General features: G+C 44.6%; 1 protein-coding gene across 1 annotated transcript; it reads right to left on the reverse strand.

The window, feature by feature from the left end:
- On the reverse strand, window positions 7,038–13,229 carry VMA21 (VMA21, vacuolar ATPase assembly factor). Its single transcript, XM_021406216.1, has 3 exons — window positions 13,074–13,229; window positions 11,315–11,424; window positions 7,038–10,093 (listed from the first exon to the last, which is right to left on the reverse strand). The coding sequence occupies exons 1-3, from the start codon at window positions 13,127–13,129 to the stop codon at window positions 9,951–9,953; spliced, it is 309 nt and encodes a 102-aa protein (XP_021261891.1). The 5' UTR covers window positions 13,130–13,229; the 3' UTR covers window positions 7,038–9,950.

Here is a 27,262-nt window from a genome sequence, read left to right on the forward strand (position 1 = left end):
AAACTGAAAAATAGGCACTGCAGGAGGTACTTTTGGGCACATGCACCATCTTGATTATATTGTGCTTTTAAATTACTTATAGCATAAAGAGAGGGTTTGGAAATCACAGCAATTGGTTTACCTTGTGCTTACTTTTGGAATGATCTATCTCCTTCAGTTCATGCACAGTCAGTAGACAACTGGTGAAACTCAAACTAAGGAAAGCTGTTGATACCAGCTAACAGGAATACACCTGGGAAAATGACCTCCTGCACACTTACGTGTGGTCTTAATGCTGAAGCATCCATGAAAGCATGTTCACTGAAGACCACTCTCCCTCTGCAAGAGAAGGCTGAAATCTCTCATGTCCTATAAGCCTGTGATATCTGCAGTGTTTTGCCACATGCTGTCATCGTCAAAGGAGACAAGAAAGAGTGTCATCATAGTTTGACAGGTAATATTCAATTACTCAATTCACAGAGCTGTGTCACATTTTTTCAGAAGCATGTCACTTAAGTTTTTGGTGCCTGCTCTCCTCACGACCAAAATGCTATCTGAAGCCGGAAGCCAAGAACATCAATCACCCATGAGAGCATCCAGTCACTGAACTTCAGCACACAGTTCAGCTTTCATTGCTGACGTACTGGAATCTCTTCGTCCTCCCACAAGCTGCTCTACCCAAAGTAATTTATGGACCCCCATCAATCACTTGCACCTCTGCAGCTTATTCTATTGAGAACTCCATTCACAGCAGGATGTTTGCTGCAGAGAGCTCAAGGAAAATAAAAGTGCTGCAAAACCTCCAAGGATCTTTTAACAGGAATCTGAAGAGAGTCCAGCTTAGCTGGAGGCATGCAGAAAGACACCTGTAGCTCCAGCCAATGGAGAGTATGGACAAGTCTCTATCTCTCATTAACTAAAAAGCATTGGCAAAACACTCTAAAAGCATAAAGCACTGGAAAAAAACCTTACAAATGATTATAGGCTTCAGTAAATGCTAGAGCTCCTGGGAGCAGAAGAGAAGAGAAAACCCCTTAGAATGGCAAGTGAAGAGACGGATTATTTTTCCTAATGCTAGTGATCTAATGAATACATAAAAAAATGAAATTAGGCAGTACAGCAGAAGCCATTCTCGGCTCCCTGAGTGCTCCTACTTTCCCAGGGCACAGCACTGGTTAGCAGGCAGCCTGAAAACTGATGCTAAAGTGACATCAGAACTATGCACACTCACAGAGGTAGCAGGGAAGGTCGATCTTGTAGTTATTTCCTGACACTCCAACCGAGCTGCAGTTGGAACCGGAGCTGCTGGCTCACAGCACAACTGCACTGTGGGACTGCAGGACCACACTCTACTGAGCTTTAAACAAGCTTGGCTTCATTAGTGTGGGAGTCAGCTCCAAGTTGGGCATCTTCTCATAGCACAGGGCTTCAGCAACAATGCTGACTTAAAGTACTTCCACCCACTTCTGTCCTCCATGCTCCCTCCTAAGTGCCATCAGTATGACTATTTGTAGTGCTGTTTTCATCAGAACAGTAGCGGGTGACTTTTGTTCTAGATCAGCAGAGCATCTTGTACACCCTGATGCTCTCCACCTCCAGGATTAACAGACCCAAAGGCAAAAATAGTAGAGGTCTTTGGCTTCTGCTACTTACTTACTTATCAGAGCCACAGACCTGCACACCAGACGAGGCCCACTGTAAACTCGAGTAACAAATTAAACACAATACTGCTTCCTTCACTCAGGGAAGAAACATTGAAAAGGTCCTTAATGCCTCAAAATGCAGTTTTTCTTTGGCAAGGAGTCTTCCTCTTGTAAACTCAACATTCAAACAAGCTCCCTGGTGAAGTAAGCATAGGCTGCCTTTTAATCCAAACATAAAACTCACATTTAACTTATTAGCTGGGGGAGGAATACAGATGAGGGCTGGATGAATCTCATGAGTCATCGTTTCTGTGGGATAAAAAGCAAGCTTGTCTCAAAAAATCAATTCATTTGCCTTCGTTGTGTATTGCACATAGAAGTGAGTAAATAATAAAAAGATTAATAAAAACACTTCCACCGATTGTTCTAGAAAAATGAAAAAGCATTTGGATTATAAAAGAATGCTCTTAAAACACTGAAAAATTAAACATTTCTAACGGTACAGTGTTTTGTGAAAGGGTGAAGAGGGAGACAAATGCAGATTAGTCATGCCTGAATGCAGTTCCCCAAACTGGGTGCTTAGCTCTAAGATAAAGACATGTACGTACCCAAAGGCATACGTGAAAATTAGGTCTATATATCAGTTTAATTCTTTGATCATTTACTTAGCTCCTCTTCTTTTTTTCCAGCCTCACACCAACCCTTCTCCCAAGTACCACCGCATACATATTCTGCATCCTGACCACAGAACTCATTCCTAGCAAAATTCTGTGGGCAAATGAAGAGATGAAAAGCAAAGCAGGACAGAAATCACAGCATTCATACTATTAAAAGAATAATGGAAACAAGCAAGATGCAGCATACACCTCCAGGGGTCTGCAAACTTCACCTAGCTTATTGTTGGAAGATTTCAGGAGGAACTGGGAGGAAAGCAGCAGACAGAGAAAAGGTACACGAGGCAGAAGCCCTCAGAAAAGAAAGGCAAAAACCCACTGAGACAAATGTCACAGAATACTCAGAACCGATAAAGAAGGAAAGCATGCACTACAGTGACCTGCAGAGACTGCGAAAAAAACATCAGCATACACAAAATCAGATGATAACGTTCCTGATACTCACTGTTTCAAGATCTCACCAGAAAAATCCCTACAATCACTATGGATGGGTGGAGGCAAATGGCAGCTACCGCTGGCAGAGCAGTAGGTCAGAAGACTCAAGTTCCAGACCCTTTCCACGCCCACCACCAATGTTAACCTTATCAAATAAATAACGGCCTTATACTGGCTTCCCAGTACTAGGGATGCACGTGAGAAAAAGAATCGGCCACAGCTCTCATTACCACTCATATCACAGCACTTGTGGTACAGATACCAAGACCTTCCTTACTGTATTTCAGACTTCGCTGATTTGGGCGCTGCTGTGTTAATTCTGCAAGAGCCAGGATCATGAACAAGGGGACTTCCCTCGCAAAGCAAAGCCTTGCCTGGTTGCAGGAGGCTGAGCACCCTGGCTTCCATGCAACAGTTCATCCTACCGGCCCAGCAACACGTAACCTTTAAGGTAGAGCCAACTGCTAGGTTTCAATTGAAAGGAAACTGTCTCGGCAGAATTCAGGGAGACATGACAAAAACTGTGTCTGCTTTACTGATCAGCCAGTTCACATCTTCAGTCTACTTACAGATGCAATCCACTGAACTTGTTTATGTAGTCAGCCGGACTATTGCATTGCTCTGCCTTTAACTGAATAAAACTGTAGCAAATTAGTTCCAGTGCTGTGCAGAATTACCTCTTCACCTTCTCAACAACATCCATAAAAAGCACATACAAGTTCTTTATCTGAACAATTTGCCATTTGGGCCACGAACCTAGAGCAAGTTGACCTGAGGATGGAAGCTTGCAAACCACTCAGCTTTGCTTCCAAATTAATCCCTCGCACAAGCTTGATACAACACAAATGTGGCTTTTTAGCATGGGAAGGCTTCTTGAAGAACTGCATCACACGTTCCCCAAGTGCTCTCTCTAACATTTCCTTACTCAAGGTAGCTTTCTTCCAGAGTTTTCTTTCTTTCAGAGCTGGAAAAGTGAAAATCTGGATCACACAGACAGTGCTTCTCAGTGTACTTTTTTGTAATACACTAAATTAAAAGTACCTTTGAAAGTCCTGTTTGACTGCTTTGCATCCAATAAGCTATGACATCCTGCTATTTTAGGGCTGTTCATTACTTCTCACAAGGCCCACAACAAATGGCTAATTAAGAATTGTTTATAAAATTGGAAGCTTTTTCTCCCCGGCATTATCCTTTTATGCCTCAAACGTAAGAGCTGATAGCACTAACAATTCTGAAAACACAGGCTGGAAAGCCCTACCAAGCAGCACCGAACCCTCACCTTCCCCTGCAAAGCTCCATGTGATCTTAACTAGGGATCACAACAGATGTTGTGGATAGGAAATATCTGTCAAGTGCTTCAGCAAACAGCTAGGGCAGGTAAAGAGGGACAAGTGCTAAAAAAGAGTGAGGAACTTGCTGCTGCTTGCAAGAATGTAATGGGTGGGAAATCAATGCTGGCTAAATATAAAGGAACTGGCTTAGCGTGTAACAGACCAGTCAGCTATTACTGTGATAAGAAGTGCTATTATAATTTTATTTCAAACATAAAAACTAAGTAAAGATCCAGTATATGGTTCGTAAAACCAGGAGCTGTGAAACAGCTGCTACTCTACTCCTAACAACATTTTTGGAGCCATTAGAAAGGAAAGCAAGCAGTAAACACAGAGCACACCATTTGATAGCACACAGCAAGCCCTGGGCACGCTGCAGTACCTCTCATCTCAGCTACAGCCATCCCACATTTAAACACAGCAGCACCTAACACACAGTGGACATCAAAACAGTCGGAATGCTCAAATAATCAGAAGCACCTTTGACTTGGATTTTTGGGTGAGAGTGTACTTCACACGGAGACAAAAAGAACAACGACACCGTACTGAGGATGTAACGAAAACTTCTAAAGGAAATCACACGAGTTGAGAGAAACCGCATCTTGAGGACGAAAAGCAGCAGTTATCAAACAGCTCCTCAGCCCACACCCATAGCAGTTTTTCTTAACTTACAGTGCTGTTACTCTCACTCATAAATCACCCTTCAATTAAGAACAGTTTTAATTAATAACATGCACCAGGCATGTAAGCCATGGGGCTATTTACACTAAAACTATTAAATTATACAGTCACGTGCCAACCCTAAGCATCAGCAGTTTTCCATGCCCACGAGGAGTCTGTGCTATTTTAAATTCACAGGAGGCAGCATTCTGCTGATCACTCCCAGAAACACGGGGCATCCACAGGTTCCCATCGACGGCAGGACGTGCCAGCTAGGAGCCTTGCAGGACAAAGACAGCGTGTCTCATAAGAGCAAACCTGCACTAAAGCAGCTCAGCCCTGGACATTCACCAGGACAGCCAACAAGTTTGCTACTTGACTTTCCAAGCTCTTCTCCACAGCCATCCACTGCCACAAAGCTTCATAGTCAATATCACTGTCTTCCAGAAATGGGAACACTATTGGCTCTGCCCCTTCTTTTCAGAAAACAAACTAGGAGACTAGCATCCCAAGAAAGCTGCCTTCTAGCAAAATTCCCATTTACTTTCTCGTATTTTTTCATGGCATCTTAGATTTAAAGGGCACTAAGGTCCCAATAGTTTATCTTTGTACTCTGTCTTAACCCATAACTCATAAGCAGTATTACACAGCACTGTAATTCATCCCTGCTAACAAAGAAATCCAAGATGCATCCCACCATCTCAGAAATTCACACTCTAGCATACACCTTCAAATATGAAAATCACTACGGGGGCCCAAACTATACAGCATTTCCTTGTATCCTTCCAAGTATAACTGAGCCTCCCTTCACACGGAAATATCAAGCACTGTTTCCTGTGAGCTTTAAACAAGCAGCCTTTGTCTCCCTTAGAGTAACATTTGATCAGATCTAACGCAATATTAGAGGCAGTTGGTCTGTGTTTAAGAAATATTTACACTCCAAGGGCTTGACCCGGCCCTAAGAGATGAGTCAGAGCTAGTAACAATGCTCGTTGTGTAACAGAAAGCTGAACAAACGTGCCCCACATTTGCACAAAAGGAGATGCAAAGCTGTCAACCTACAAATAACCTTAATTGAAAGTTAAAACCAGATCTGGCTTGCTATTTTTTATGATTTACATTCAATATTTCAGATCAATGACTCTGCATAATCCCCCCAGAGAACGATGGGATAAACACTTCTGAACAATGGCATATGCTGCCCTAAGCCTTCACGTAGCAAGCTGTGCCAGCACATCCCAGCCCTCACCCTACCCCAAGTCAACCATTGGCTTTCACAGGACTCTTCCTTCCCTTGCTTTAGGGGCAACAGCACACCTCAATTTCCACCATACCCACATTTCGTTCCTTCACAACAACACATGTATAGCTCAGTTCTTCTCTACACCACCCCTGCCTGGAGGCTTTGAGCACCCCCCAGCCAACAGTGTGGGCCATCAAAAGCCTAAGTGTACTTCACTGAATTACAGTAACTCTGCAGCTTTTTAAAAACCATCACACTGCAGTAACAAATGTTTTCCTGCTCACTGCTAAGTGAGAATATAATTTTCTAGCAAGCACAACTCCCCCCACTACGGGAATCTGGTAGAAAAGCCTGCCATCTAGTTTGTCACACCGCTAATACAGCATGACAAAACCACATCTTTTACACCTGTATCAGTTTGACAGTGTCCAAAAACCATCACTGTGCAAATTACACAGGAGGTTGTTTATGCAGTGTATTACTATGCCCTCTCTTACACAGAAAAACAAAGGAGGTAGTATTTTGCTTTCTTTCTCTATACTGCAAAGACTGCTTGAAGTGCATGTGTTAGAGCCTGACAAGCAATTCCTGTTAACAATACGATCATCAGCATCACCACCTTCTTAGCCAGCAGTTCACGGACAAATTAAATCAACATCATTAACCACAAACCAAAGCCAGCCACCTGCATACTGTATAGGCTGGATATCCACCAGTGTTCAGCAGACATAAAAAAACAGGGAGATGATAAAAAGTAAAGAAAATTAAACTAATTTTGAGAAATTACTGATGCTCCAGTTCACCGCCCTCCGTTATCCTCACTATTGATAATCTTAGGAAACATTCCATTAAATTTCTGGTACAATCTCAGTTTCAAAATACTCACTTACAATCACTTGTTTTAGCTAACCTAGCTAACTGTCAACCTATACGAACTCATGATGGATCACTACTAAGAAAATGTTCAAGTACTAAAAGGCTTGTAAGGCCAGATCTCCCAGTTTTGCTTTTCTAGCAACAGTCATTTCAAATCCACTCTCAACAATATAATAAACAAACTTACAGCACCACCTTAAGAGTACTAAATTATTACAAGTTTTATATTGTTCTTTTATAGAAAATAAAAGCAATGCAACAAAATACAGAAACTGACTGCAGTTGTGGAGTAATCAATATTTAAATAGAACAATCACAATGATCATTACACAAAAAAAAAACGTGATTCACCCGTTAGCCTAAGCACTAACAAGGACATGAAGAAATATGAATATAAACAATAAAAAAAACTGCAATCAAGCTCCTGAAATATAATAAATCTTGGCATTGTTAAGGCACAACACAACTCCCCGAGTATCTATTCCATGTAGTACATTATAGGATTGTAGTTTGTTTTTTGAGCTCCCAAACCACGTGTAATTCTACCACCTGACTGCTCTCATTGCACCACTTACCTTAGTGGTTGTTCCAGCTTCCAAGCACAGGCAAGGTAAAACCCAGGGGTATTTGATTGTTGCTGTCCAGAAACTCTGGACTTGTCTCTTTTCTCAGGGAGAACATTGCTATCAAAACACTATCTTCAAGAGAAGATATCTTTCTATGTCCAGCTGCTGAAACATTGTGACTTCTATACATACATCAAGCTTCTTAGATTTTTGTTACTAAGTTGTTTCATTACTATTCCTAGGAAATTAATCTAGTGTCTAAGAATTCTGGTGCATGAAGCAAGACATACAGCACTAGACCCAGGCAGTAAAGCACAACCATTTTCACATTCATACTCCATTATAACTTAATACAACTACTGAACAATGCCATGGCTGATCTACTTGTAAGCTGCGGTATTAGTGAGTATTGTTAAAGATATTATTCAAAGTGTTCAGCACACACATTTATTTAGTGCATCGTGTATTGCAGAGAAGTTTCTTATTGAAAGGCAGTACTTGTTCTACAACGTGCACGTTCCACATGCTGGAGAACAGGGACCCAACATGCCACCATACAAACCACATTTGTGTTTCAGTGCTATGAGATGTTAACTTTTCTCATCCATGATCCCTTGTTTTCCAGTAATCTAACATTTCAGAAATATAATATAAAAGTGACTTGTATTAGCTTTACACTCCTGTGTAGGATTCATTGCTAATGCTTCAGCTACGTCCTAACACACGGTGTATATGTCTGCACACACAGGCTGACAAGAATGAGTTGTGGGAACACATTCCTCCAGCTACTGGGCACAGATACCTAATTTCCATTTTGTTTATAGGTACATTTTACAAAAGACAAATGGAGCAACAAAATCATTCCAAGTCCTATATTAAGCAAAACACTTCTGAAAATACTCAACTGATGCAATAACCAAAAGCTCAAATTAACAGAAAGACCTCAAGTACAGTAACTTAAAAGCAAACAGCTTTAGAAAGGCTCTATGCGCTGCTGGAACGTAGGGGAGACATTTTCTCTGCAGACTAGATTGCTAACAACAACACTGCAGAGAAATGAAATTTAGGTTGTTACTCTACAACGCAAAAGTGTCACCATGGTTTTACAACAGGAAGTGTCCAGACACAACCAAGGAAGGAAAAAAGCTCAACATATTGTATCATTTCACAGTGCACAAGTTCATACGCATGAAAAGAAGCAAAGTTTCCATATTGTGATCATTCTTGTGTTCTGCTTCATAAAGGACAACGTTTGCAGATGGCTACAGCTTGTTTTCTCCCTTGTATCTCACTTGTTCCTCCACTGCTCATTAGTGCAGGTTACAGCTGTTTCTGTTGCAGCTCACCACAGGCAATGCAGTTGCATCCTTCAGCAATTATCAAGTACATACACAGAGGCAAGGACATAAAAAACACACTGTGCCACTACGCCATTTCTCTTGCTTCATCAAGATTTAGCAGTAGAAGAACAGAAAGATAAGCACTGCACTAATAAGACAAATGCTCTCAAAACAATAGAAAATTAGAGATTACATTTTATACTGCAATCAAAAATTACAACTGAAGATGAGGAAAGCTGGGTATTTCACATTAGGAAGACATCCCATGATCTTCTTAGTAACAAGTTCTGATTTTTAAATTACTTCCGTACTCAGAAATACATTTCCCCTCCAACTTCCTCAAGGAGTAATTTTACCTCCTAGGAGACAAAGCTTGTCTAGTGTTTTGGACTCAAACTGTAACTGCAGGATAAGGTCACTAAACATTTATCTCGTGTTACTCTTAAAATAGCCTATTCATTCTACATGATTAACTGTGATTTGAGATTTCCTGAAAAATGAATTACTTAAGTCAGAAAGCAATGTCTGGTTTTGATAGGAAGGTCAGAATACTTCAGTGGTTGCTCCTTGATGAGATTTTCAGAGAATATCTGCAGCTTTTTCTGACAGCTTCCATTTGCTACAGGTACAAAGCTTCTGCCCAGCACATTGCCATAAAGAGCTGCCAGTTTGGCCAATGCCTTTATTCCACTTCTTCCAACGCAGTAATCTATACGTGCAGTAACTTGATGAATTAGCATAAGAGAATGCACATCTGGACTAATCACAGAAAAGAAATCCCATCCTTTTCATTTTGTTTGGACAGCAAGTGTTTAAAAATTACTTTTTAAATAGCAATTTAGTTAATTTTAAAACAATGCTTGCTTCAGGTCAATGTTAGTTTCAGAGCAGGCCAGAAAAAATACTAAGATTTGCAAAAATAGCTATGTGATTTTTTTTTTTTGAAGTATTTCTTTCTGATTTCATGTGAATACCTCCTCAGGTCAACCTAGTAGAAGCTGCTTACACCCACATACAACTTCCATCAGCATTACAGAAAATACTGCTACACATCCAAGACAAGCAAAGGTCTTATCATAACTGAACAGGGTTGAGGCCTCAGCCTCATCTTTGTACACATCTATTAAACATTTTGAAGAATGCTTTTCATTTGCAGAAATGATATTTACAGTCTGTAGGTATCAGATGGAGATGGCTTTCAGTTTAGTCCTGTTTGCCTTCCCGCCACTGCCGAGTGCCTTCGCTCCACGCTACATATACAAACATAGCAAGTACCACATGAACTGTGACTACAGCAACTATGGCAGCATAAAAATAGCTGTCTCTGTTGGACATTCCTAAGGTACCTGAGAAAATAAAAGAAGGAAAGAATATTAGTTATGAACGCTGAAACAAGATGGCTTTTTTTCCCCCCCCAAAAGACCAAAGTTCAATGTACTGTTATACCTCAAGATGAAGCTCAAAAAGATACATAGAAAGAATGCACTACAATAATTACAGGCTGTGAAAGCATTTCTGGAAAAAAAAAGCTGCACAACAAAATATTTAAGATTAAGCACTCTGCTTTTAAAGCCCACAGTTCAGAGTTCTACAACATCCACATTTTCTTTATTACCCTCCAGCACCAAATAAACCTCAGCATCCTTTTTCCCAAACCATAAAGCTTTGAGAGGCAGGAAAATAGAAGGAGAAAGCAATTGCACTGTTTATTTACCACTGCGAAAGGAAAAATCAGTGGAAAAATAATTACATTTACAGAACTTCTACTTTCTAAGCATGTCATAAAACAACTCCTCGCCACTTAAGATCGTACTTCTCACAGGAAATAAGCCTTCAAACACCAGGAGACAAAACACCATTTCTCTTCCTCAAGAAATAACAAAAAAACCAAAAGCACAAACACCAATAATGCACCCTTCCAAGCAAGCCCAATCCTATCCATGCTGACAATTTTGCCATTAACTGACACAGCAAAGTTAAGGCTCTGTTTACAACATCTTAGGTAAAAAGAACAACAACAACAAAAATTCAATACACTACACATAAATTTGAAAGTTATTTAGCAAACTTCTCAGCCTTAAGAACTACATACAGCAGTAAGAACAAAAGGAGAAGCATCCTGGAAGACCTTTGAACTCAGTTATAAATAGACAAACTGCTCTTAAAAGCAGCTGACTTAAAAAGCTGACATTTATAAATGCAGGTATGATTTAAAATGCAGGAAAAAAATCTCATTAAATAACATTATTCTGTCTTGAATGCACACTTAATTGGTAATAGCTGCAGGAAGCCCATCCCTGATAATCCTGACAGAGCTCTGAGGACACGTGGTGTTAAGATACTCTTTAGGTAAAGGGAATACTGCACGTGTATACATTATCAACCACTGTATAATAACAGCAAATGCTGAATTGCAGAGCACAACACAGGGAAGGATGCATACAATACTTATACAAGCTAAACATTACAGAGCTTTTAGTTTGTATAAATAAACTAACATTCAAAAGAGGAAAGAAAAGTTCTCCTGGTTTTGTCATAGTAACGCTAATTGGTAGAGACAGAATTACCTTCAAATATATAAGCCTTTGATGAAAAATACAGCCCAACAGGTAATGTGATCATTAGAGCTGTGAAGAATAGAAGTGTTCTTAAAGTTGATGTTAATGAACCCTCATTTCTGAAATAAATAAGAAAAGTTACAGATAGAAGGAAGTCACAATATGCACGCCTGACACGGGACAAGAACTTGTCTTGAACAGGAGAAGCAATCCAATTACTTTTCGAGAACTGAGGGCATTGGAAGTGACAAAGACTGAGTATGCATTTGCTAACTGCAACAGAAAACCACAGTACTCAAAAAGATGTAGTGATGGCAGTTAAAGTTCACTAGCAAGGTGAACAACAGTATTACATTTTTTCGTTACTCTTCAGCTAGTATTAACAACATAGGAGCGTTATATTCATGTTATTAAATATCTAGTACTCGATACACGTGTATATGACATACAGGACAGTATTTTGCATCAAAACTTGCCAAGTTCACTATTTTCTTTGGAAAAAATAACTATAATTCTAGTGAGAAGTACCACGGGCTAGGGCACAGAGGGAAGTATGCAGAATGACTTAACAGCTTGCAGCAAGAAATGAAGTTCCTTTATTAGGTATTGTTCCTCTGTTGAAAATAACTTCTCCATTTCCACTAAGAATCTTGAAGTAACTGTAGCAGTAATTAGAACATGGAGCTAGTATACCTAAGCATTAGTAGCTTTTTTTTTCTGCCTTCCCAGACCTAAACTTAAAAGACCTTGAACAGGAGAATCAGGAGAGACTGTGTAGTTGATAAGGTCTCCCTGGACTTTGCCTGCTAGAACAGGTGTTGTATTTACAAAACAACACACAGCCTGTTTCCCTGTGTGTGCTTCTACCAGTTTTTAATCTCTCTGCTTCACTGACTTCATTATTTTATGCAGCAGTGAACATGTAAGCCAGCCAATACCTCCTGGCTTCCAAAGATCACCATATACAATGACACGTGCCTTTCAGGCTTTGAAGCACAAATATCTAACAATGCCAATTCAAGTCAGGGACACACAATTCTTATCCTCCTCCCAGACATCTGCAAAGGTTCCAAAAGGTCACATTTTACCCTCGATGTTTCTTGGAAAAAGTGGAAATAAAAATCAAGCAAACTCTCGTTCTCTGAGAGTCATAAAAAGACAGCAATGTGCAGCCACACAGCTTTTGCACTAAAGCCAGCAGTACTCGTGCTGATTAGGCCATGTTATACTGACATATATTCAAGCAGCCTGTTAAGCAGCTTAAAGAAGAGATGTTCAGAATCTTTTCCTTTACTACAGCTTGTCCTAAGTTTTCCCTGGATGAAAAGCATAAACACACTGAAACTTTCCCGTGCCTTCCCAGTGCAAATGTGAACCTACTCTCTATTTAGACTCCCTGCGTAGCTCCTAACCGTGGATGCATGACTGTACGACCCACAGCTTACTCCCCAGGCTAAGACCCTAGCGCCGACAAACACATTTCTCACAGTGCCACACGCTCACTGCTCCCTACGCACGAGAAGCAAACGTTTGCCTGTGACACAGAGCTCGTCGCTGCAGACCCCCCTCGCTATCCGAGGCCCGGGACGTGCCAGAGGCGCGCAGCACGGCCCCACTGAGCCCACAGCCTCCCACACCATGCACCCCCTTCGGGAGGCGACCGCCCCCAACCCAGGGGCACCGACCCTGAGAACGTCTCCCTCCCGGATCAGACTGCAGCCCGCTCCCAGCCCCCATCACCCCGCCAGGGTCCCGTCCTGGGCCTTACTGCCGAAACTCGGGCGCGAAGGCCGCGTTCAGCGCCGCTTTGTCGTAGCGTTCCATCACCGCTCCTCAGCGCCCCGCGCTGCCGCGACTTCCGGTCAGCTGACCACACTGCCGCCGCTTCCGGTCAGCTGACCGCGCACGGCCTGACTGCCGGGCGAGCGTGCGCGTGCGCAGAGAGGGCGCCTCGCGCGGCCGTGTTCCTAGTAAGCTCGGGCGCGGCCTGCTAACGGGGGCTGGGAGCGCCGAGCAGGAAGCGCAGCGTCCCGAGTCGTTCTGTGCGAGGGAGTCGTGTTCACCTCCAGGTGTCCTCCTCTCCTGGCTGTAAAGTTGCTCAGAATTTTTTTGGAAGGGCTTCGTTGCGTCCTTTCGGCCCCCAAATACGAATTTACCCCCCAGAGGCTGGAAAAAATTCTTTTTGCAGCCAAACGTGAAGCTTCTGGTCAGGCCCAGAGGGAAACGGCCCCCGGTGTAATCAAGAGGAGCTGCAAACGGGGCAGCAGGTGTCAACGCTGCAGCACAGCCAGGCCTTCCCATGATAATGCCCGTGTAAGCCATGAGCTGCCTGGTGCAGTCAGGCTCCTTCGTTTTCCTCCCTGCCAAGGAGGGGATGCACACCCAGCTCTCCTGCAGCAGTCAGGTGTCATGACGTGCTGCGGCACCAGCCCAGTGTGCGGGTACAGAGTTGCTGGCACTCACCGAGCAGCTCTGGCAGCGAGGCAGAGCGCTGCAGCCTCCAGGCAATAGTTTCTGGAAGCGGTTTAGTTGAACACCGCTGTCTAATCTAGCCTCGTACACAGCAGCAATAAGACGTGTGTCCCTTTTATGGTGAGTCCATGTTACTGTCTTACCGCACAGCCAAGCCAGATGCGAATGCTGTGAGTCACCACCTCCACATGTGACTCTCCTTGTGTTTTCCTGCACACAGCCCTCATTTCTGCAGCCCAGCACTGCTCATCCCGGTGCCACGCAGCTCATGTCCTGGCACAGCAGCTTCAACCTCCCTTTGGGGCTGTCCTTGCGAGCAGCAGGAGCCAGGCCCCTCAGTCCTCCAGGCTGCTCAGCAGTGTTTGAGCAAACCCCAGCGATGTGCAAAGTTCAGCTCCAATGTGGGAACAGGATGTGTTTATTGATTTCTTAATGAACAAAAATGACTTGGCAAAAACATCCATGCATAGTTAAGGTATGTCAGACAACTGAAAAGTGTGAATGTAGGTGTCACGAGCATTTAATCAGTAAATACGTGGTATTCTTTCCACTTCTGCTTTGACTTTCCTGTTTCTTTCCCCAGACCAGCAGTGACATAAGATAATTTAGCAACAAAACAAGGAAACGTAACGTAGAATGGTCTCACATAAACTTACCACAGAGATGCTATCAATCACGAAAGGGCAGCAAGTAACTTGAGGCCTAACACCCCAAGTCATTTATTTTTAATACTGTTACCTCATATCTCAGCACACTGATTTGCTCATCTACTAGATTAAAAACAGTTTTGCTGAATAATTTCCTGCATGTTTAACTACTTTTCTTTCATGAGCGCATAAAGGAAATATAGCACTATTCAAAAAATTTTGCAAGTGTGAAAAAATAGCTTTTTGGTTACATTTTTTGTTTCAGTCCTTTTAAAAGATCAAGAACTTATGAGGTCCTGCCTGAGCTCTTCAGTATTCATATATCAAGTACTCTGAAACTGCTAACAGACCATAGACTTTTGGATTATAGAGCAAATAAAAAATTGCCCTAAAGCAGAGACGGTGCTGCAAGCACAAGAAGCTGCAACTAAAGGTTGGTTTATTCTAGCGCACGATCCTCCATGACCATCACCAGCAGATGCTTGAAGAGTATAAAACACAAAGCACATACAGAGCGATATCTTTCCTGGGACATAGTCCCAGCAAGTTGCTCTACAGAGAGCACTGCCTGATGCCGAAGGGATTCCTGTTTGTCCAGCAAATGGCAAAGCAGTGAGAAAGCCTGCTAGCCTGCTAACTCTGGCCATGTGCTCCCAAGTGCATGGAGCATTTCCCTTCTCTCAGCCTCGTTTGTGCTGCACGCCTTCTCTCTGCTCCCTGTAAATCACCTCACAGTCTGACCACAAGATTAAAAGCAATGCAACAATGCAAACCAATGCAGAACTCAGTACATTTGGGCCGACATGGAGCAGGGAACTCATTTCAAAATTTGGATGGAGAAGGGAGTCTGCACAGGCAGATCCCTCTGAGCATGCTGGCGTCCAGGGGCTTCATCTCAGGGAGGGGGCAGAGCAGCTGGGAAGCGCTGCTGGAGCAATACCATCTAGTGGCAGATGGAGAAAGAGAGTCCCACATCAGGTGCAGAGCTGAAAAGGGGAAAACCTTAAAGATAGTTTTGAAAAATAGAACCACCTGCTTGTGAAGATGTATGTATATATGTAATATTCAGGGCTTTTTTTCCTTCATGATTTGTCAAACCAGAAGATATAAATCAGATGATCAGAACAGGAGCTGATATGGGGAAGTAATGATGGTTACAGGAGCCAGAATAGACACAGAAGTGCTGGTCCTGCAGAAGTGCCAAGTGATCCCCCACGCTTTTGAAATGACATTTCCCAGCAGCAAGCAAGCAATGCTGAATAGATCCCGCTTTGAGGCTGTTAACCACTTATTTAGATGTAGCAAATGTTTTTACACAGTTATGGAGTAGCCCCAGAGGTGCTGATGTAGAAGAGCAGGTGTGAGACTCAGCTTTATTTCAGGTCATGGTTTGCCATGGTCAGGGGAAAGATACATGATGCTCATGATTGGATCTGCAGTGCAGAGGGACGATTCCTATATAGAGAGCTGGCATTTGTAAGGCACGATAACATCTTTATTGCAGCATCTGATAGACTTGAGAAAACAAACTGATTATTCTAGGGGCTGTCAGTCTCTTTTGCTATGTAATAAAGGCTTCTGTGCCAGAACACTGTCCCTTTTTTTCCAGTGATGCCAGTTGATCTATTTGAAGATGTTATCGCTTTCTACCAAACCCTTTCATTTTCTTTAAGTTATTATGGCTCCAGCAGTACTGCAAATATTCTCTGTTTTTGAACTTCTGCACCCCAGGAAGAAAGAGATGTTTCTTCATGATAGTCCAGTCCAAACGTCCAATTTCTTATAAGAAAGCATAGAGCACATTGCAGACTTGGTCACCAGCTTTGTGGATTTAGAACCAGAGTATTACTAATGCTGTGGTTTAACAAAGAAACCATTTATATGGGCTTTATAGGGGTATAGTCTCTGTTACAACTCTGTTGCGCATTCCTAGGATAAGTCAGAGTAAAGATACTCTTATACTCTTATTAGCTAATGGAGGCTAGAAGTCTCCCAGCCTAATTTCTACCTCTTGCTATAATTGCTGTCATTTTTCAGGGAAAACATAGGGCTACTGACAGAAGTGGCTGCCTTCCACACACATTGTGAAATACCTGAGGCACCTACATTAAGAGTGGGAAAGGCTCAATTCCCACAGCTGATATAAATCAACCCATACTTACCAATTACAAATGAAACTGTAGATAATGAACTTGATTGAGGAGGAAGAAATTCCCTTTGTCTGTAATGGTAAATGGAATTAGTCTTACATGTGACAGGAATTAGGCCAATATGTGACATTCTGTAGTGCTGCCCAGACAATGTTGACTATGCAATTGAAGTTGTAGATTTGTCTTGCAGGTTTGAGATGTGCTTTTCCAAAGAGTAGATACACACAAACACACACACGCAAAAAGAATACATACCCACAAACTTCCCCCTTCTTTTTGGCTGATCGCTGGCTTTAGAAAATAGAAGGGGGTGGAAATGGAGAGTTATAGAGGCAATGTTTCTCTTCTACAGAATTAAAAAAAAAAAGTAGAAAACAAGAGTCAAACATCCCAATCCAATGTGTCAGGCAGTCCTCAGAATCTGAAAAGCCTCAGAGAGTTCACCATGATCAGCTCTGAGCCGCAGATGGACAGGTTTGTCCCTTGGGCAGGCTGCTGTGACATTCAGCACCCAAGCTCCTCCACAGAGCCTGGCAGCACTGGGTTTGCCACACAGCACCAGTGCATCCAGGGCTTACCTTGGAGCTTGGGGCTGGGTGAAAATCTGTTCACGAACAGTAACTCAATCATGGGTGCAATAAAAGAGTCACATCTAACTAATTTCACAGTAGATTATTAGATAAAAATTCACAGTATTGTTTAGCTGAGACAGACTACAAGCTGCTTTCCACCTTTGCCAAAAGGGTTTTATCACAAAGAGGAGATTATTTTTCTAGGTAACCCATACGATTTCCAAGAAAAAAAAATCTCCAGCCAAAACAGTACAACTGGGCTGCTCTAAGTGCCAGAAAAAAAGCGTCAACAACTGGAGACTTTTCTACCTCCGTATTCAACCACAGAGGCATGAAGCAGCAACCCAGCCATCTGTGTTTATCCTGTGTTAGTTTATCTTCACTGTCTGATTCTCTGGGAAATTTCCCTGCCCCTGTACCAGAAAACCAATTAGTGGCAAGGCAAAGGCAAGAGCCCTCCCTGCCATCATCCCCGTTATTTCCTTGCCAGCTGGCCCTGGAGTGGGGTTGGGCTGCAGCAGCCAGTGCTCTGCAGGCACCCGGCATGCACAGCCGAGCAGCACTGGCTCCCAGCAGGTGATGTAGAAAAGGCTGTGTTTTCTTGCAGCGTTCACAAGCACCACCGGAAGCAAGATGCTGGCTGGAACAAATACATCCAAGGCAATTCCTTGTACCAGCAGAGCAAGTTTTGAGGTTGGCATATGCTCCACTAGGCAGGGCAGGATGAGGCCAGGGCTGGAGCGCACTGGGAATGGTGGGGAAGAGGGATCTGTCAGCATGAAAAGCAGAGGGTTTTGTGAGAAACATTAAATGGAGTCCCCCCACTCCACAAATGCAAACAAATTGGAAAAAGCAGCTGTTTCCTGGACAGTTCTAGAGATGTGTTTTATAGGGTTGGAAATGTGTGTGCGGCTTACGGCTTGAATAATGTCTGCTCATAAAAAGGATGTTGTTTTATGCAGTGGGAACTGTAAGACTTCATGCCTGTTAGCTCTGCCCATACTGTGCTGCTCTGGGATGACAGCCCTTTTCCTTCAAGAGATAACCTCTATGGTTACAGCCACGTCTTGCTTACAGGGGAGCACAGAAGCAGCAAGAAGAGTCCAGATCTCCAGTGACTTCTTCAGAAGAGTAAACCATTTCCCATTGGCTTCAAGACTGATAATGTTAGCATACAATAAGAGGGAAGACCTCTTTTGTATTAGGGCTGGATTATGGCCATACCCATACAGCTTTCCTTCTGTCATGGGAAGCATTCCTGCCGCCAGACAATCAGGACGGCCAAACTGTTACGTTACACCCTTCTTACCCAGTACATGTGGTCATATGGCAACAGGGCAGCACTGGTAGCATTCTGTCTCCCCCGCTACCACTGCCAGTTTGGGGAGATTCATGGCTTCCCAGTCCTTCAGCCCTTGTCACAGGGATCCAGTCCTGTAATTTCATCAAAGAAACATCTGCATTTTACCCTCATCTTGCAGAGGCAGAAACAAACAAAAAAGCCCCACGTGCTTGATAAGGCTATCTGTTAAGCCTGATGGTTATGAAAATAACACAACCAAAATCACAGCTCAGTGCTGTGATTGTGATCCATCCGGAATGGCTGAAAATGGGAGTGAAAATATAATTGTTATCATTATTCATATGCATGCATGCACACTGGTTGAAAACTGTTCCCCATCCCAGGTCTGTGGGTTTTTTTGTTTTGTTTTGTTTTTTGTTTTTTTTTTTTTGTTAATAATACAATTACTTCATCTACTTTTAATGTTTCATCCTTGAAAGGACAATACTGGGGTAAAAGTATTTCCAAAGCCCACTGAGAGACATGAACGCAAATTCTCCGTCCTGAATATAATCCAGTTTATAAAACACAATGCTCATTTTGGTTAGGAAAAGCTCTCAAAGTCCAAAATTCCTTCAAAATGAGTTTTAGAATTCAAAGGTTTCGACTCCAGCCAGATCCTGGCAGACCTCATAATGTGCTTTTATAAACAGCTTGGGAAATCTTCGTCCAAGCACAGTGAGCAATTGGCAGTAGAGAGTAGAGATTCTGAGAAGGTCTTAGTGGAGCAGTTAGACCTCAATGTGTTTAGCTGCATACTTCTAAGACTCCTAGATATTGTCTGACTTCAGGTGAACCATAAGACTTCTCCTAAGCAGAAATGCTGCCTTTAGCATTGGATAGGTACAGAGAAGTACATATACAAGGACTTCAAACGAGAGAGAAAAAAAACAGTGTTGAGGAGTAAACGATCCATCACAACATCTGGAAATACTGTACAAATGTACTGTGTGGGAAGATTTTAAGATCTGTCATTTCTCTGCTGAAACAGTCTTGAAAAGTGCACGATTTCTGATGAGCTTCGCAGCAATTAAATGAAAATTACTTTCTCTTCTCCCTGTTCCTGAAAATCTCTATATTATTTTCATTGGAACTGACATAGCAAATGGTCCCTGTTCATCCTGTGTCCTGGAAAGCAGTGCAGAGATCCAGCATACTGCGCCAGCCCCACCACAGAATTTATACAATTTTATTAAAATTTATAAAATTACCAGCTTTTCCCCGAACTTGTTACATACCGAGCCATCCATCAGTATGCCACTGATGTTATTTGCATTCTCCAGTAAAACAAATAGTAACGTTCTTGTAGCAATACAGGATGCCAGCAGTTTAGGATGTAAGCCAGACTTCTTCAACTCAATTAAGAGAGAGCTAAATTTTAACCGAGACTGTAGCTTCAATCTGCCCTTTGCGTGTGGCATCTTAATTAGCTAATAAAAATCTCCAAGGTCAGCTACGCTGACAGGAGTTATTTGTTCTGATCCAGTACTCACCCACAAGACATTTGAATCCAGCCAGAGCCCCAGTTTGTCTTGCAGGTGAAGGAGGCCACAATGGCCTGCACATAACTCACTGAGAGCACAGCTCCTGGTTTCTCCATCAGTGCGGATGGAGAGGTGCAAGTCAGGCCTCTCTCTTTGCCCAGCTTTCCTGCTAGGCGCAAGGAGGAGCAATTTGAAATGAGAAAACATCCCTTTCCCTCTGAAGCATGTCACCGATCCAGCAAAAGATTGCTACCCCTTCTCCCTGACCTGCAACTGAACTGACTTGAGAAGTAGCAGGAGTAGCCCACAAGTAGTTCTCCACTTGGTGCGGTGTGAAATGTTTCCCTCAACCCCTCTCGGTAAAAATTACAGACAATCATTAAAGTTAGGAGTTAAACAGATTAGAAACTGTAAAACACAAAAAGCTTCCAAGAAGAATCACGGTGTGCCAGTTATGCTTGGAGGCTGCAAGGGCTGAGGCGAATAGTACGCATCAGAGCACACCGTGTACGGCACACAGCAGTGTGAGCATTAGCTCGGCAGAAGCCCAAGGCTAGATGACAGATGCTTCTGTTTCACTGATGTCCGCCAATGATAGGGCAATTATTTTCTAAATAAATAATATTCACATTTCATTGAATATTATGCTGCTCTGTCACAGTGAGTTGCTTCCCTTGCTCTGCCTGTTAGTGTGTCTGCTGAGGTTAGTAGGGATTTGGCCTCAGATGGGCATTTCATGAAATCTCATATGAAGACATGGTAACTGCTGCACGCAGAGGAAAAAGCATGCTTTTTGCCGGCCAACTCTCCTTCTGTTTCAAAGGTCCCATTCAAAATTAATCTGATACACTGAAAAATTGATACAATTATGATGTACCTGTGGTTATCAGGAAGCTCGATTAAGGATCACGGTGTTCCGGCAAAATGATGATCTCTCCATCAGAGCACAAACTAGCAAACATGTTGCTGTGTTTGGACTGAAGAGCTGCAGCCAAAGGGGAGCAGGAGGACACCTCTGGCAGCGGTCTGAGGAAAAATGACTTACAGCTTATGGAAGCAAAGAGAGCGAGGAAAAGGTGGAGGGTCACACAGCAATAGCTGATGTTAATGCTGACATGTTATCTCAAATCTGTTGGCCAGCTACAAAACGAAAACTGCTGTTAAACATCCCTGGGGACTGAGTCAGCTCCTGAGTGTAATATTCATTAGCAGGGGTCATGCATCGTGGGAACACGTTGCCCTAAGAGCGACGGTGAGATCTCCACTCTTGGATGTTTTCAAGACTCAGTGTGGTAAAGCTGCAGCTGAGCTGGGCTGGTGGTGGTGGAGATCCTGCTTGGAGCTGGAGGGGGAACCAGAGCTCCCTTCCAGCCAGCTCTGCTCTGGGTCTGTGATTAAGGTCAGCTCCCACGTTAAAAACTGAAACGGAGACACTGGAAACCCTCTGTAACTGCAAATAAAAAATGTAACATATAAAACTACACTGTCTGCACAGTGTGCAAAACGGCAGTGGGTGATGGCTCAGGGAGAGGCAGCCTGGGTGAGGTGAAGGTTAACTCTGAATGTTAAATTCAGGTATGGAACACTACAGCTGTTGATCTGCTTCTGAAGGCACAGCACCAGCAGACACTGTCAGCTGCACCCGGGCTGGAGCTGCTTTTTCCTTACTTGAAGGCAATTGGTGATCATATCAGCTCCCACCAGTCTCTTTAGGAAGCCTGGAGTTCACCTTTTGACTTCCTTAGCCCTTTTCCTAAGTTATACATTCAAATATTACATACTTTCACCGCTCACTATTTTTTTTTTTAATGAAGCCAAATACATAATGGCGCAGGGGATTTTTTTTTCCTCCGGACCACCTGCGAATCCTCCCCAGGGGCCAGCGCTGCTTTGCTGCATTTTCCTCGCAGGACGCGAGCAGCAGCCTCCCCGGGCAGCGCTCCCCGCTGCGTGCGGGTCCCTGCCGGCGGCGGGGCCGGGTCCGCCTCTAGGTGGCGCTGCGCAGCAGGGAATGGCCCGCGGCCGCGCCGGGTCCTGCGCCGCGTTTCGGTGCACGCACGGCGCCGAGGGCCGTCCTCGAAGCGGGCTGCGCGTTTCTTCCAGTCGGTTTCTTTCAGGCTGTTCAGGTGGCGGAAGTTCGCTCGATCACATCGCGTGTCATAATCTAATAGCCGCTTTGCAATTCCAGGTTGTACAACCTCCCAGCCCCTGCCCGCGGTGCTCGGGGAGGACCTCGCTGCGGCAGCGATGCTCTGCGTGGCCATCTCCGCTGCACGGCCCATCCATCACGCCAGGGATGTCAGCAAAACACTGCACGGGAGTCCAGGAGCAGCAGGAGGTGTGGGTAGTACCGATCTAGACTTTAGTACAGGTTGTTACCCTCTATCTAAATAATCTGTGCCTCGCTGGGACAGTTTGGGGGTCTTTTAGGTAATGCTATATTACTGAAATTACAGCCTGAGGCCTGAAGAGTCTGCCCCACTAGCATTAGTGCCATTTGACCAGCTGGAGCCCAACCTAAAGGCAATGAAAGCAGAAGAGGCTGCCACTGCCTTGGCTGAGTACTGGCAGATTACTGTGACCACGCTGCAGGAGAAATCCGCGCCATGTGATAGCTGTGTGCAGGCAGCCAGCCCCAGGGTGACAATTTCCCAAGACAGAACATCTCATCTCCCCATACACCAGGTCAGGTACAATCACGCTTCTCCTTTGGTACACAAAAGCGTAATTACAGTTACTGGAATTGCTCCAGGAAGAGTGCTGATAGCTCTCCCCTGCAAAGAAAAGGCAGCTCACAGGAATGCCTTTTCCTTCTCCCTTTCTGTCACCAAATCACCGAGGAGCTCCCTCGGATATGCAATATGCATTTTTTCATTCAGCGCATGTCGCTGCAGACCAGCAGAGTGGGATCCACAAGAGGCTGAACAGTTGGTGCTCAGCCCACACAAAATCCCAGCCGCATCCACAGATAAGGTGCTCCTCTTACTTCTCTCACCTTCAGGACTTGACTCAGCTGGTATTTTCAATGCACACAGAAGCCAGAGCAGTGACTACCCTGTCCAACCCATTTACCCCATTTTAGCGGTTGGAGTCGTCATCCCAGATTGGGAAGAAGTAAGTTCTATTTCTGGAATACACGACAAAAGTTTAAATCCCCCTCTGCCCTGAATATCCAGAAATGAGTGAGTCTGGGATAGCTACTCATTCACATATGAAATAAATCTAGATTCCAAAGTCTCAAAATTCTAAAGTTTAAACTCAAATTAATTGGAATAGAGAGAGTGAGTCTCTGAGGAGTAAAATCACCCAAGGGGGAGTACGGCATAAAATCCATGACCATCACTGACACTCAATCCAAAACAAATGAGTTAATACCTACAACAGAGAGTCACAGGACCTTTTCCTTTCATTGCTTCACCAAGTACTTATTTTCCCCACAAAAAAAGCAGGACAGTGTAAGGGGCAGAGAGCAGAAGCCTTTCCCTGCCTGGGGTCTTGCTGGGGCAGCAGGATTGGGGCACAGAGCTTTGGGGCTCTGCCATCCGGCAGCTGGAGCTGCCAGGGCACCTGCAGGAGGGATGCGGTCAGCTTGCTTGAGGGAGAAGCTGTGTTTTGGAACAAATCCGTGGTTGGAAAGCCTGGGCTGAGGGCAGCTCTCCTGGCAGAAAGGGATTCCCATGTAAGAAAGAGGTGGGGGTCACTGCTGCTTTCTTAGGTTTTATATAAGGAAATTTTATATATTTTTATATAAGGAAAGGTCATTAATATTTTTAAAGTTCCAGTGTAACACTCAGCCAGCGAGCAGAACTCCAACTAGCTGACGGTTTCAAGGAACCAACACTGGTCTCACCTGTGCGAAGGTCTGTTCGCAGCGCTGTCCTTCCAGGCGCGTCCCAGGCAGCTCAGCGGGCACTGCACGCAGCTGGGTGCTCCTCTGCAGCCGCCTCCAGGGCACGGGGCTGTGTGATGGAAATCTCTCAGGGACTACAAAACCCAGCATGGTTCTGCCCATTATGTCACCGTTATGTCACCAGACCAGAGCCGTGAGATAAATGAACCCTTATTTTTTTTCCCTCACCATATGGCTGCTGTGAAATTTTTCATTATCACAGGTAATCAAGGTGGTGTCATGCCTCATTCAACACACCGTGCCCCAAAATATCTTGGCTTGCTCCTCTCAGTAGCCAAAGAAATAACGTGTTCTGCTACTCGAGCTTTAATTTTGCAGGCTCGGATCCCAACACAAGTCTGGGCTGGCTTTATGAATTCCAATGAGGTTGCAGCTTAACGTGGCAGTCTGATAGAAACAGACTGAAGGGAGGCGGGGATTTAATAGCCATGGCCCAAGCACTCAGCTGGTAATGAAGAAGGCTTGTTATTACTCATTTGCATAAAAATGAGATCCAGGTCCAGGCTTAATAAATTCCTCCACATATGAAATAACACGGTTATAGCTGTTTCTATAAAAGTGTCAAAGCCTTTATGTGAAGTAAGCGTTCCTTCTGAGCATAAAACACAGTCCTAAAACTTCATTAAATAAGCGGTGCCGCTGCACGGGCTTTCCCGAAGCGCCGGGGGAGGTGTGAGGCTGAGCAGCACGCAGAACTGCGCGGCCACAAGGGCGGCTGGAGCTACGGGTGAGGAGCGCACCAGGGGCTGCTGAGGGGCAGGCGCGAGAAGCGAGCCCCTGGGTGTGTCTGTTAAAAGGACACGCTGCTTTTTCTCGTTTATGATGCTTCCTGTTTTCTCTCGAGGAGCTCTAAGCCCAAATTCAGAGATAAGAGATGGGCAGCTCCCCGCTGACGGATGAATGGAATGGTTGAGCGCCAAACAGCCAGCCCAGCCTGGAGCTATTCTTTTGGGTACTGGGTACGACCAAAGGCAAACGCAGCCTCTCAGAGACAACTTGCGTCGCTGCACGTGGAAAAAAATCCCTCCCCACAGTCCCTCTCTGGTGTTCGCCCTTGGAGAACAGCAAAAGTCCCGTCCCCAGAGCAATGCCCTGCCCGGTTGGTACGCAGGGCTCTGGGCAGCTGGAGCCCGGCTCAGCCATGGCCCCTGCAGATCCAGTCTGGATGGAAATAGCAATTATCTTCCCTCAAAGACATGTGCATTTCATACTTCAAGGTGTTCAGGCTCAGGCATCGTGTTGACCTTGGGAGAGGCATCACACCGCAGCAGGAGTGTGAATGCTGTAGGTAGGTACTTCTCGGAAACTAGCCTAGATACCAGAAGCAGTGAAAGTGCGAATGCAGTGCTCCTTCTGAGTTAAATGAACCTCTCAAAAAGCGCAAACCGCGGCGGAGCTCAGCGGGCAGCTGGAGGAAGCTCAGATTTCTTCACACGGCACCCGCTGTGCCATGTCAGCACTTCTCTGAACAGGAGGAGAACAGTGACCGGCAGACCTCGCCTGCCCCGGTGTGGGCAGGTATCAGCACAAACCCTTCACAATAGCTACTGCAAAGCTTCAGGCTTTGGGAAGGACAAACCCTGAATGCTACCCAAGAGCAGCATTACAAACAGGTACCCATGGAAACACGTCAGTGATTTACATCCGTCTCAGCAGGTCCTGGAGCAGCAGGGGATCAGGGGATCGAAGCAGCAGGCAGAAGCCTGCTGGCATGGCCACCTGTGTGCCCCTCTCAGCTGCATCCCTGCGCAGTCAGCACCTTCAGTACTGCAGGCTTTTGGTTCACGAGATCCACATGATGTAACGCAAAGTGCACACGTTGCTGCTTTTCTCATGTTCTTGTGCACAAGAGAGATGAGGTTGGAGTTTATGTGACGCTTCCCTGTTGTTTGACTGGGAGCTGTTCAGCACAGCTGTGTTTCTGCACGGAGCTCCGTTGGCAGGAGCAGCCACCCACTCAGCCCGACTTCTGTGAGCCAGTGTCTCCAGCGCAGCTCCTAAACGGGATTTCTAAAATGACTTCCTCCACAGCAGCGTGCTGCTGCTCCACAGGCGATGGGGTCTTGCTGGAAGGAGTCCCACTGGCCAAACCCTGGGACACTGCACTTCATGGGGCTTTCCCTTGGTGCTCAGGGGAGCCAGGTAGCCCATGGGAGCTTTAACACCTGAGGCCATTCTGCAGGGCTTGCTCACAGAGGGGACAATGCCATCAGTTACCTCGCTATGTTCCTTCCTGCTGCCTGCTTTGGTGCAAGGTTTCCACAGGGAGCAGCCCTCCCACACCTGCTTACCCACAGCCTCCCCTCCCCCCCCGCCATCAGCCAGTCCAGCTGTGACTGATGGAGGGTTGGAAATGCCACTTGTCCAGTGAGCTTTGCTTCTCACCACAAGAACGGAATTGCTCTTACTTTTTAGTAAGACTTTTACTCTTTTCTCCCAAATCCATCCGCTTTTGGAACAGCCCAGCAAGACAGTGCAGGAGAAGAAACAGATCTGTGCCCATTGCTGCCAGGGTGTCTTTCTAATGAGCAGTCTGTTACAGCAGGGACAATCTGAGAGGCAGAGAAAAGCATCTTTGAAGTTGAGGCTTAGCTAGCAAAATATTCTTTTCTACAAAGAAACAATTCAACCATCAGATTCAAACTCAGGAAGTTTAAACTGTTCTCGTGTTGCAGTCAGGGAGTATGCACAAGAGCTGAATGGGAATAAATACTCACCACTGAGAGCAACAAATCACTAGAATCCAATCTGGATTTGTACTTGGGCTTTAAATACATTTTAATTAAAGAAAATGTAGAAATTGTGAGTACTTAGTGTTTCTGCAATGCCAATATGGAACATCATTTATGGATGTGCAGGGACACGCAATAAAATATATTTGGAGATTGAATTTACTGCTGATTTATAGCTGTGGGTGCAGAACAAGGCTTACCTCCTTACTGTGCAGCTGCTCCTTGCTGCTGCTCCTGCCCCACATCAGTGCTTAGGGGCTGGCTGCGTGGAAGACTTCAATCAGGCTAAGGGAGAGAGGCTCGTTGAAAAGGAAAGTAAAATGCTTTCAGAAGTGATGTGTACTAAATTAGTGTTCCAGGCAGCTTAGAAAGCATCTGTGCTCGCTCATTTTAAAAACACAACTGCCATTGTAGGAACGTGCTTCCTTTCCATCACACCTTCATTTTGGGCTTAGGAAGGCACTAACTCCCAGCTCCAGATGCGGTGGCACTGATGGAGAGGATAGCAGATGCCCATAGCAGATGAACCCGCCTTTCTCAGTTGGGCTCTGACAGGATGATGAAGCCACTGGCCCGAAACCTGTTGCTGGGAGAGGCCACTTTCCCAGCCCTTCCTGCTGAGCAGCCCAGGTCTCAGTGCAGGGAGCG

This window comes from Numida meleagris, chromosome 8 (genome assembly GCF_002078875.1).
Source record: "Numida meleagris isolate 19003 breed g44 Domestic line chromosome 8, NumMel1.0, whole genome shotgun sequence".
Lineage (NCBI taxonomy): Eukaryota > Metazoa > Chordata > Aves > Galliformes > Numididae > Numida > Numida meleagris.